The sequence below is a fragment of the Myxocyprinus asiaticus genome, chromosome 45, assembly GCF_019703515.2.
Source record: "Myxocyprinus asiaticus isolate MX2 ecotype Aquarium Trade chromosome 45, UBuf_Myxa_2, whole genome shotgun sequence".
Taxonomy (NCBI): domain Eukaryota; kingdom Metazoa; phylum Chordata; class Actinopteri; order Cypriniformes; family Catostomidae; genus Myxocyprinus; species Myxocyprinus asiaticus.
In genome coordinates, this window is record NC_059388.1 from 380416 (window position 1) to 393011 (window position 12596).

The 12596-nt window shown below is 39.5% G+C and overlaps 1 protein-coding gene across 6 annotated transcripts in view; it reads left to right on the plus strand.

Moving 5' to 3' along the window:
* The window catches only part of LOC127435309 (ubiquitin carboxyl-terminal hydrolase 15-like), a 277517-nt gene that overhangs the window by 107301 nt on the left and 157620 nt on the right, over positions 1–12596 (plus strand). For 4 of the 6 annotated variants that reach the window (XM_051688682.1, XM_051688683.1, XM_051688684.1 and 1 more), the window contains 2 exons: positions 820–908; positions 2671–4216. The exons of 1 other annotated variant lie outside the window; for it this stretch is intronic. In XM_051688682.1, coding sequence (XP_051544642.1) covers positions 820–908; positions 2671–2880 — 299 coding nt within the window. In that variant the 3' untranslated portion in view covers positions 2881–4216. Of the gene's footprint in view, positions 1–819; positions 1027–2670; positions 4217–12596 lie in introns of those variants that run through there. One more of the 6 variants, XR_007896179.1, reaches the window with a different exon arrangement.

Consider the following 12596-nt stretch of genomic DNA (forward strand, 5'->3'; position numbering starts at 1 on the left):
ATAATTTTTGGAAAAACTGTAAACTATTTCAATATTTATTGTATGAAAATGATTTCTATGTTTATTTCACTCTTTGTTTAAATGATCATAGTTTTTTTTTTTTTTTAATCTGGCTCTGGAACAAGATGAAATAGTCAAATCTATACATAAAATACATTTGAAAAGTACCAAAAATAAATGATAAATAAAAGTCCGTTTTAATGTGACCATATAACAGACAGAAAAAAGCTGAAATCTGTTCATTTTAATAAAAACAAATTAAGCCCTGGTACATAAAATGGACATAAAGAAACACCCACTTGTATTATCAGTCTTTCAGAGATGACACTACATGTCATTGACATGATATTTTTACAAAAACAAAAAATCTAAATAATCAGAAGAACAGATATGGAAGTCAAAATATTTATAGGAGTAGGAAGCAATGAACATGAAACATACACAGCAGTTCCAGTAGAAGTTATTAAACACAGTAGGAAAGATTTGGGAGAATGTCCCAGAAATTTGGATTTATTTATTTATTTGTTTGTTTTTTCATTAAAATACCATTTATTACAGCAAAACTAAGCTGAATTTCAGCAGAAATTCGGAGAATGTAGAACTTCAAAATCCCATTTTCATATGAATAATCTTTCAGTAATTGGACTGATTAAGTTTCACTAACTTTACAAATAAGCATTTTGCTTTCTAAAAGTGCACACAACACATTAACAGTGCAAACACCAGCATTACTAATCTGAACATTAAAATATAAAGATATTATTCAAAGCAGAGTGACACATTGATTTGTTATATTGCTAAATACGTTTTCATCATCAGATACTGCGTTTGCGAAGAACAAGGAGGATAACAAGTGGTACAACTTTGATGACAGCAGCGTTTCGGCAGTCAATGAGGACCAGATAGTGGTGAGATACTCAACCTGAAATATTCTCATATACTGATGCTTCACTCTCAGGCCTGAATCATACTCTACGCAAGTGCTGCAAGCTGGGCAAGCTAGATTTAATGAAATCATTTATTATTGTGAGTATACATATGTTGCATTCTCAGCATTGCCACAAATGGCCATAGAACGGGCATTAGCGTAAAACTATCTTCTTGTACGGTCAGTTTAAAGAGAATCTCACTGAGCAAGTTAGTTAAAGTTGGTTAAACTGATGACATGTCTGTCTAGCTAGCTGAATAATAACACATCTGGTTTAATGGCACAGAAATTTTAAGGAAACTCTATCACCCCCTTTACTGGGGGTTGTTACTGCCACTGTAATGCAAGAACACCCATCAAGTATGTGCAGGTAGTCTGCGCTCTTGTAATGTGTTGGCCAGATATTAACATTTGCATGTGTATTGCATTAAATCTGATTGGATTCCGATATTTAAAGGGGTCATGAAATACTTTTTTTTATATATATATAAGTTTTATTATCTTTCCTGAGGCCCACTGTTATTGTTAGTTATGGGGGTTTTTTTTTTTCTTCATTAAAACAGTCATAATTTAGTTATATATGATCATTTTCCACCCTGTCTCTGGCCCTCTGTCTGAAAGCGCCTCCTAAAACTTAAATGTAAATGCCCACTGTTATGATTGGCAAATATGGTGCAGCCCCTCAAAATCAGCCATATTTGAATCTCAATCTGAAGAGAATGAACAACCTCACAGTATTATAAAACTACATTTCAGAGGTTACACATAATGCACATCCAATAGTATCCAACAGCCAAAAGCAATAGAAGAACCCATTATAATCAATGATGCTGTCTACCATGGAGGTTTCCGTTGCGGTGCATCGTGTTGCACCAACAGTAAACAGACATCCTGTTCCATTTTGCACTGCTCGCGCTGGCGCTACTACTGCCAACAACACAAATAAACAGTTTAGAAAGTTTGTGTCAACGCGCCCGGTGTAGACAGCCTCAAGCAGTTGTGTCGCGTCAACAGACGCGTCCAGTGTAAACAGGGTGTCAGCACCGTAATCCCAAACAGTCATGACATTTGAAATATTCATGAATGAAACTGTTTACTTACTGTTTTGATCGGGTCCATGTGTTCCTTTGCAAAGCTTGAATCATTTTATGACTGATTCACAAACAATCCACTCTGACAGCCAAAAAAAAAACATGCAATCCACGCTGTAATACGCTGAAGACACATCCACATGACACACATGCATAGTCCAAAGCACAGTGTTAACTAGACACAAACACATCCGGTTTCCAGTATCATCCTGCACTGAAATGCACATTGCCGGAAACGCATCTAAATGGTCAAAGACGTCCATCCAGGGTATTTAGTGAAGTCGTGGAAGTAGAGAATGAGGAGTTTTTGCAGCTTGGTTTCAATAAATACCTTGAATGCATTGGGGATAAATTGCCAGTTTATTGCAAGTTCTGAAATTTACGGTATGTTTTAATAGTAGAAGGACCTCTTATATGTCAAAATATCAAGGACAATTTTATTTCTCATGACATGACCCCTTTAAATTTCATTAGGTTTAGGGTATCGCATATAGATTTTCTGGTTAGTGTTCTGAGATTTAAACTTCGGATTTTAGGGTTACAGTTCTAGGCTTTTAAAATGTGGATTTTAGGGTTAGGTTTCAAATATTTGTCTGGCACAATTCCTTATTCATGCTATAGGATGAATGACTGTTTTCCCTTTGTGTGTAGTCCAAAGCAGCATACGTCCTCTTTTACCAGCGTCAGGACACCGTTAAAGGGACAGGCTACTTCACTCTGGACCGTGAGGTCACTGATGAGCAGGATAACTTGACACCTCAGGAGAACGCAACCCAAAGTGAAGAAGAGGAGGATCTAAATGACAATGACAACGAGGAAGATCTTGAACCCAATCGAGATGTCACCATGAACTCCAATTGAGGTGGAAGGTCAAGCGTATATCCAAAGCCATATCTATACTGAACGACCGCACCTGCATAGATGGGGTGAGAATGTAAAGATGGCGAATCACTCAGATCCCACTTGGGGCACCAATATCTTCACCATTTTCCAAAAATAGCGCCGATTTGGGAAGTACTTTAATAAAACCACCCCGTATGAATGTAAGCAGCATTTTTGTGCAGGTTCTATAGTTTTCGCATGAGTGAAGAGTGAGCGGTGCATATATGAGTGATTAGAAGAGTTTTACGTGTAAGCTTGTTTTATTTTGGATATACTTTGGAGGAATACTGAACTAAAGGGTTTGGAGGACTTTGAAATGTCAAAGACTACTGACTGTTTGTTGCACAATCAATCACATTAGTTTTGGAGTTGTCAGTGTGTCCGTGCCATGTGTATACACTACCAATGCCCTGCTCTTCAAATGCATCAAGCTGTTTATGTACCTGTGATGCATCGCTGACAGTTTGTGCTAAATGGCCTGTCATGTAATGGAAAAGCCATTTGTGTTGCTGATGCCTTGTGCTGGTTTTAGGGGACAAAATCTAGGGAATCAAGTCAGAGCCCATCGTTTTACAGTGGTTTGTGGGTTTTTCATAAAGGCATTTTTTGAGATTTTGCTAATACATTTGGTGCTGTTTTCTTTCTTTCACCTAGGCCTTAACTGTATTCTCAGACTGTTGCCTTTTCTTTGCACAATTCTCACTTTCAGTCACTCATTTGAGCGATGAGTGTACACAATGTACACAATCACAATGCTTAAATCTCCATACCCAAAATATACCATTGCTTCGCTCTGAAATCGGAGACAATATATCCTGACAGAGGATAGTTTTAATTGAGGTTCCCATCCTCTTGCCTTTGGTTTAGGTGAATGTTCTTGGAGTGAACTGGGTGGTTTTCTTGCCTTTGATATAAAAAATGCAAAGGATGGCAAATACTTCAAATTACCACAGAAAGACTGCACTGCGGATCTGTATACAGTCATTGCGTTCAGCTTTTACTGACTGCTCACGCTTTTTAAGTACTGTACAAAAGAGTTCACTCTGTGAGTGCACATTTGATACATTTATTTATTTATATGGAAACATTTCAAACAAACCTTAGAAGACAGAATATGTATTGAATGTGGCTTTGGTTGAGTTCTCGTCCAGACTTGAACCCATTGGAAGGACGCTGAATCATAGATGGGTTTTTGTAAAGGAACTGATATTCTTGCATGATGGATTTTCACTGCACTTTCAGTTCACTTTGGTTTACATTTGAAATGTGCATGTGTATGTATATACAGACTTCAATAAAGCTGGTTAAAGCCTTGTGCAGTGGTGATGTCTTTCTTTGTGCTTAATTAGATTTTTGTTATGTACACTGTCCACCAGTGAAAAGTTAACTAATTTCACAGCTACTCATTATTTATTGTTAATATTTTCCACATCTTTGAATAATACAAAAGAAGTCTTCAGAACTATAAAATGACACAAATGGATGTTTTGGAATTATGATAAAGTGACCAAAGAAATGAAAATGTCTGAATTATGTATATAACCACGGTTCCCTGGATAAGGTAACAAGACTCTGCATGACACAATGGGAGCTCCATCAGGAGTGATGATTACTGAAGCCCATATAGAATCATGCCTTTTTATTGGCAAATGTTAAGCTCCACCCCCTGTGTTCACATCTAGATGTGTATATATCCGCAGCTCAGCACCATCTCAGATTTTCTGCTGAAGGGAGAAAGAAGCCAGCAAGAAAAGCAGTGTGGCAAAGCTACATTACACAGCATCTCATTCCCTTATTCATGGAAATGAGGTTATGTAAATAACCCAGACATTCCTTTTCAATACGGTCACTAAGACTCTCTGAAGCAATTTGGCATCCTTCAAGTCCATTGTTACAAATCAGTCCCAGGGATGGACGTGTGACAAAAATAAGTTTTTGCAAGGAAACTTTCTCAAAGTCCGACTCAGCCTCTGCAGGTATAGAATAAAACACCCACCACCTTCCTTGTTTCCTACGTGAAAGTTACAGCTATCAATGCTCAGGAGGAACTACTTTTATTGCACCCTTGCAGAGGATACTCTGAACTTCCTTCACTAAAATTGGCAGGTGGAGGTGATGAGGTTTTTGCAGCGAGGTGGACTTCGAGCAAATTGAAGCACATAATCTCTTGACACAGTGCGAACAACGCAATATGTTTTGGGCTCGGAATGGACGATACTGCTGGGTTTATGAAATGAATATAATGTATATCGCACCCAGTCAACAGTGTTGCCTTTCAGAGTATACTCATTTGATCGTGAGTGAATACAAACATGTTTGCTTTGTGATTTTTCTTTAGTACAGTCGACAGCAGGCTCATGCGCCAACGATGCGTACAGACAAGGACTGTTCATGTTTTGAGAAAATCTGGGCCGCACGAAGACTATGCTGATGACGAAATTTGCATCATGCATACTGTGCAGGGTGCGATCAGCAACGCATACAACCGAAGTGTACTTTGGCCTTTACCAATCAGCTAACTTTTATATGAGGTAGGTATAAAAGATTTCTTAAAATGATTATGCCTATATAATGGTAACTTGTGCCATTTACCAAAGAGCAACAACTCCTACTCTAGGTATAATGTGTATGTGATGGATCCGATAATGTAGTTCATGCTTCCCTAAGAACAGACAGCTCATATAATAATTCAAGGCACTGATATTCTCTATTCCTCATAATCTTCATAGCAATTTGTTCCAGACAAGCAAGCTTTGCTTATACTTGCATTGATTGTAAGGTGACCAAATCATACAATGAGTCCATATCATATTATGTTTTGTACTACAGCCAGGTAAAATAAAAACAGCACTTTCTCCTTCACTGAGAAAATACAACCTCTGCTGCAGACGAGAGCAAAGAACATCTACATGGGTCGCCAGGGTCGGATTGGGAGACAAAATTTAGTGTGATTTTCAGGATTCATGCGGCCCACTAGACGTAGGTTTGGGCTAGGTTGCACATAAATAAAACTGACACATTGACTTATGTAAGACTGTCACAAAAACTGTCTGCATCACTTCCGGGAAAGTCAAAGAACTCTGCGAGAACCAATCTCCACCTGAGAAAACACACCCCACTGATTGGGGACCATAAAACGCAAATCACACTCACATCTGCTCTCTCTCTCTCACCTCAGGTCACTTTAAGGACATTAAAAACTAAGTTATGACTTATCCTGTTCTGTAATGTAAAAGGTTTTCTTTGATCATACATGTTTGATATCATTCAAGAGGTCTCAGTGCAACTGGTAAAACGGTCTCATTCCCTTTCAGCAAAGTCAAATCGCAAGTAAGATTTAAGAACTTAGTAAAATACAGTATTCTATCCGGGGCATGCCCCTCCCAAGTCTCACACAGAGACCAGATGCTGTATGCAGATTAGGTGCATTCTTTGTTAACATCAAACAACCTACTCAATCAAAGGTCGACTTACAACTCCCTAAATTGTAAACCAAATCCTAAATAACATCAAACACACACATCTGAAATAACAGTGGAATCGTTTGGTACTTAAGGAAGGATGGCAGAGAAGCTCGTGGAATCTGCAAATCAGATCTCCCATGCTTCGTTGTTTGCATGTAGTTTTTTTCTCTACCAGGTAATTGCAATTTGTATTTCTTATTATTGATTAATTATTGAATGGAATGCAATTTAATTATATTATTATCCTAGGTTCACTGATAGCTTTGAGTTTGATTTATTATATTAATTGGATTGTTTGAATGTATTACTATTACCTGGTAAATAAATTGTTATTATGATTCATTCTGAAGGACTGTTTTCTAGTATATTTCTTATTAACTACAAATCTATGGTCAGAGTTGGCTTAATTAAGCTACTTCAGAAGTAACCCATTAGTTAAGTATGTAAAAGGCTAAACGGCAAACCGAGAATCTATAATAGAACTTAGCCAAGTAGAATTAAACGTGAATACTAAGGGTAGGACCGAGAATCTGTAAAACAGAACTTAATTGACTGGGGCTAAACGGTAAACCGAGAATCTATATGAATTTAGCCAAGTAGAATTAAACGGGAATACTAAGGGTAGGACCGAGAGTCTGTAAAACAGAACTTAATTGACTGGGGCTAAACGGAAAACCGAGAATCAATAATAGAACTTAGCCAAGTAGAATTAAACGGGAATACTAAGGGTAGGACCGAGAGTCTGTAAAACAGAACTTAATTGACTGGGGCTAAACGGTAAACCGAGAATCAATAATAGAACTTAGCCAAGTAGAATTAAACAGGGATACTAAGGGTAGGACCGAGAATCTGTAAAACAGAACTTAATTGACTGGGGCTAAACGGAAAACCGAGAATCTATATGAACTTGGCTAAATAAGACTAAACGGATAAAGCCAAGAATCTATAAGGACTTACTAATATCTGAAACTGATGAATTTGTAGTTAAAGGACCTGTGTCCGGCCGGCACAGGACCCAAATAACATTGAAATAACAAATGAAGTCTAGAAGAGAGAATTACTAAAATTCAGAGCATAGATACATCAATGAGGTTTTTCATAATTGGAGTCAGATGAAATAATGAAAATAATTAATGATAAGATTAATAAAACATGGAACTCAAATCAAATAATCAAAGTATTATTTAATGTCATGCACGGTAAGACAGAACACGCAGGAGACCTTCAGCCACGCCACTGGATACCGTCCTTGGACCAGTGGGTGACTTCCCCCTTACACTTATGTAACTGAAAATCCATTTAAATTGTTATTTGTAATTGTTACATTGTTAAAAATTTGTGTATATTTTGTGACTGGCAACATTTGCAATATTTATTTATTTTTTACAACATTTTTATGGAGAAGATCAACCTCATTTATTTCAATAAACAAGAAAAAATCTGCATTGCATGTTTTTAAGCAACTATATGACACACAACTGCTGCCATCGAGACCATGATGGCATAGTGCAATTATAATAATACACAAGACCACACACAATTAATGCCACAGCGGGCATTTAAAAAAAAAAAAGTGTCTTACCTTTAAGTAATTGTCGTTTTAAGAAATCGCTTTTCTCTACAAGCCGTTGATCACAATGTCTGTGTTGAGTCTGGAGAGAATGTCCTTTTTGCCTCCATAAATGCCTCCAGATTATCCTGTGACAATGTACTCCTCAGTCTGTTTTTTAAGAGTTGAAAAACTCCTCCAGTAGGGGAAAATCTTTCCATGGCAGGAAGAGCTCTCACTCCGCCTGCCACGGCTCTGCACTCCACCTGCCACGGCTCTCACTCCACCTGCCATGGCTCTCATAACATAATGAAATCTTTGCAAATGTATTAAAAATAAAAAACGAAAAAAAATCACATGTACATAAGTATTCACAGCCTTTGCCATGACACTCAAAATTCAGCTCAGGTGCATCCTGTTTCCACTGATCATCCTTGAGATGTTTCTACAACTTGATTGGAGTCCACCTATGGTAAATTCAGTTGATTGGACATGATTTGGAAAGCCACACACCTGTCTATATAAGGTCCCACAGTTAACAGTGCATGTCAGAGCACAAACCAAGCCATGAAGTCCAAGGAATTGTCTGTAGACCTCCGAGACAGGATTGTATTGTGGCACAGATCTGGGGAAGGGTACAGAAAAATTTCTGCAGCATTGAAGGTCCCAATGAGCACAGTGGCCTCCATCATCCATAAATGGAAGAAGATTGGAACCACCAGGACTCTTCCTAGAGCTGGCCGCCTGGCCAAACTGAGCGATCGGGGGGAGAAGGGCCTTAGTCAGGGAGGTGACCAAGAACCCGATGGTCACTCTGACAGAGCTCCAGCATTTCTCTGTGGAGAGAGGAGAACCTTCCAGAAGAACAGTCATCTCGTCAGCACTCCACCAATCAGGCCTGTATGGTAGAGTGACCAGACGGAAGCCACTCTTCAGTAAAAGGCACATGACAGCCCGCCTGGAGTTTGCTAAAAGGCACCTGAAGGACTCTCAGACCATGAGAAACAAAGATTGAACTCTTTGGCCTGAATGGCAAGCGTCATGTCTGGAGGAAACCAGGCACCGCTCATCACCTGGCCAATACCATCCCTACAGTGAAGCATGGTGGTGGCAGCATCATGCTGTGGGGATATTTTTCAGTGGCAGGAACTGGGAGACTAGTCAGGATCGAGGGAAAGATGAATGCAGCAATGTACAGAGACATCCTTGATGAAAACCTGCTCCAGAGCGCTCTGGACCTCAGACTGGGGCGAGAGTTCATCTTCCAACAGGACAACGACCCTAAGCACACAGCCAAGATAACAAAGGAGTGGCTCAGGGACAACTCTGTGAATGTCCTTGAGTGGCCCAGACTTGAACCCGATTGAACATCTCTGGAGAGATCTGAAAATGGCTGTGCACCGACGCTCCCCATCCAACCTGATGGAGCTTGAGAGGTCCTGCAAAGAAGAATGGGAGAAACTGCCCGAAAATAGGTGTGCCAAGCTTGTAGCATCATACTCAAAAAGACTTGAGGCTGTAATTGGTGCCAAAGGTGCTTCAACAAAGTACTGAGCAAAGGCTGTGAATATTTATGTACATGTGATTTGTTTTTGTTTTTTCCGTTGTTTTTTTTTTTTTTCGTTTTTTTTTTTTAATAAATTTGCAAAGATTTCAAACAAACTTCTTTCACGTTGTCATTATGGGGTATTGTTTGTTGAATTTTGAGGAAAATAATGAATTTAATCCATTTTGGAATAAGGCTGTTACAACAAAATGTGGAAAAAGTGAAGCGCTGTGAATACTTTCCGGATGCACTGTATAGTACAATGATACCCCCACTTCTGCCAGAGAGTCAAGGAAATTCAAACAGCCCAAAACCTGGAGGTGTAATCTGAGCAAAACAAAGACCATCATTTTGTCTGTGCCAAGTTTCAGTTAAAAACAATATGTCCAGGTTGTTGTCTATAATAATATCAGGTACAATGAGAGCCTTATTGTTTACAGAACGTACATTAAACAATGTGGCATTAATCGAGGTCGATGTCACCAATGATAGGGATTTGAGCTCCACACTGACAAGCGATGACAAGTAATTAAGGGTAACACCAGCAGAATACTGTTTTTTAGTCTTTCGCCGGAACGTTGGAACAGTGACAGAGGTCAAAGATGAGGGAACATAACCCCGTTGTGAGCTTCGGTGAATATACCACACCAGACGCAACAGGCCAATGTTTCGGCAAAGATCATAAGTGTCATATGCAAGATGATAGTTTCGCTTTAAGTTCAACAGTTGTTGTGAAGTATACCTTAAAGCCATGGTCGGTAAAATCGCCTCCACTGTAATACCAATGAGACGTAAATCCACAGGTCCTGACAGTACAATAAAACTCCACCAGGGAAGGCAGACAATTAAAATCAAAAGTTCAATTAGCATAATGTACTCCCTCCTCATCACAACCATCAACAGTTGCAGGATAAAATAACAGGGAGAGGCAGGGATAGAGACATTAAGAGAGAATCTCTCCTCCCAACAGTTCAGGATGATCAGCAAGGTGGAGTAGCGATAGCGGCAGCAGGGAAAGTGTAAAGTCCGGCAGTTGCAGAAACTCACCACCCACAATTCAGGATGAACAGCAGGAAGATGTAAAAGCGGCGTCAGGCGGGGAGAGTACAAGTTCACTAAGTAGCAATAGTAAAGGAAACAGCAGCACTCGGAGGGCAGTATAGGCAGTCGGGGCAACACAGGTGAGCCATGATAATCCAAAAACCATTGATGGTTTAGATATGTAGAGGAAGAACGATGTAAAGTCCAAATAAAAATCCACTGAAAACAAACTAGAGACGAGGACAACAACAAAAATACTAACAGCGTTCACAGCGTGAAGCGGCAGCCAGATACGCACAGCGTACTAACACTTGCTTGTCTATCTTAATCCAATATTTTAATGGTGATTTAATTTATTACAGCTGACAGTTACGGGTTACAAGGTTTGAACATCAACCATTACGAGGTAAAACTGAAATGCACAGCTTTTTAATACTTCTGTGTACAAATTTGAAGGCTGCTTATTGGATCAATTCAGGTAAACGCCATATTATGCGATTACGCATTACTTTACGGAGAGCTTACGACCTACTAGTTAAGTCTTGCCTTAAGAACAGGTGGTGCAACCAAATTAAGCACTGACTTAGTTACAAAATAACTAGTAGTTACTAAGCCCTTAGTGTGAACTTTACGTTCTAACTTACAGTGAGAACTTACGCACAGCTGGTGCAACCCTACCCTGGTCAGTGTTGTGTACCTACCGACAGTGGTCCGAAGAGGGACAAACCACAAACCGGTGAAAGGGTGTTGGGTGCCTAAGGCTCATCGATGCGCAAGGGCAACAAAGGCTATCCCATCTGATCCCAACTGACATAAGGTCTAAATTACAGACTAAATTTCACAGACCACATCTCAAAGACCGCAAGATCATGTAGATTTACACTCTACAATATCAGGAAGATAAGACCCTTCCTCTCTGAACATGCCACACAACTGCTTGTCCAGTCACTTGTCATAACTAGACTGGACTACTGTAATGCTCTCATTGCAGGCCTCCCTGCATGTGCAACTAGACCCCTCCAAATGATCCAGAATGCAGCAGCACGTCTGGTCTTTAATGAACCAAAGAGAGTACATGTTACACCACTCCTTGTCTCTCTCCACTGGCTGCCGGTTGATGCGCGTATCAAATTCAAGGCTCTGATGCTGGCATACAGAACAGTCACTAGGTCTGCTCCAGCATACCTAAAATCATTTCTGCAGAGCTACGCACCCACTAGAAGTCTGCGGTCAGCTAAGGAACGTCGCCTTGTTGTACCAACACAAAGAGGCACCAAAACACTTTCCCGGACTTTCAGCTTCATCATACCAAGTTGGTGGAACGACCTTCCCAACTCCATCCGTGAAGCTGACTCACTTTCTGTCTTCAAAAAATGACTAAAAACACATCTTTTCCATGAGCACTTAACCAGTCATTAAAAAAATTTAAAAAAAAATTCTGTTGCACTTTAATCTGTTTTGAATACTATTCTGATGCTAGTGATACTTTGTAATGCAGCACTTTTCATACCACTGTCTCCTTAAGATGATTCGCTTATGTTTTCCTCTCTTGTAAGTAGCTTTGGATAAAAGCGTCTGCCAAATGAATAAATGTAAATGTAAATGTAGGTCTACAGTGGCACAGAAAATGTTATTGATGGTTACCGGAGGAATGTGTCACAACACACAGCGCATCGCACCCTGCTGTTAATGTGGCTGCTGTTGGAGGATCATAATATTATGACCATAGTGCTCATAATGTTTTGGCTCATCAAGTGGACTAAATTGCTCAAAATGTATAAATATATTAATTGGATATGCATCTCAAGCTGACAAGACATGCTACCACTGTTTTAACATAATTTATTAAGGCAGTAGTTCATTATGATGGGTATCTCAAGCTGACAGGACGTGCTACCCCTGTCATTACATCATTTATTAAGGCGGTTTTAAGATAAATAGTAGCTCATTCTGAGAAAGAAGCACATTTTGTTAGACAATATGACAGCTTGAACTACTGGTAGCACATCCTGAGCGGATAGGACAGATTGTCAGAACACCAGCAGTATCTCGTCTTCTGACTGTTGACCTGCCTCCATCTCCTGAAGTGCACTTG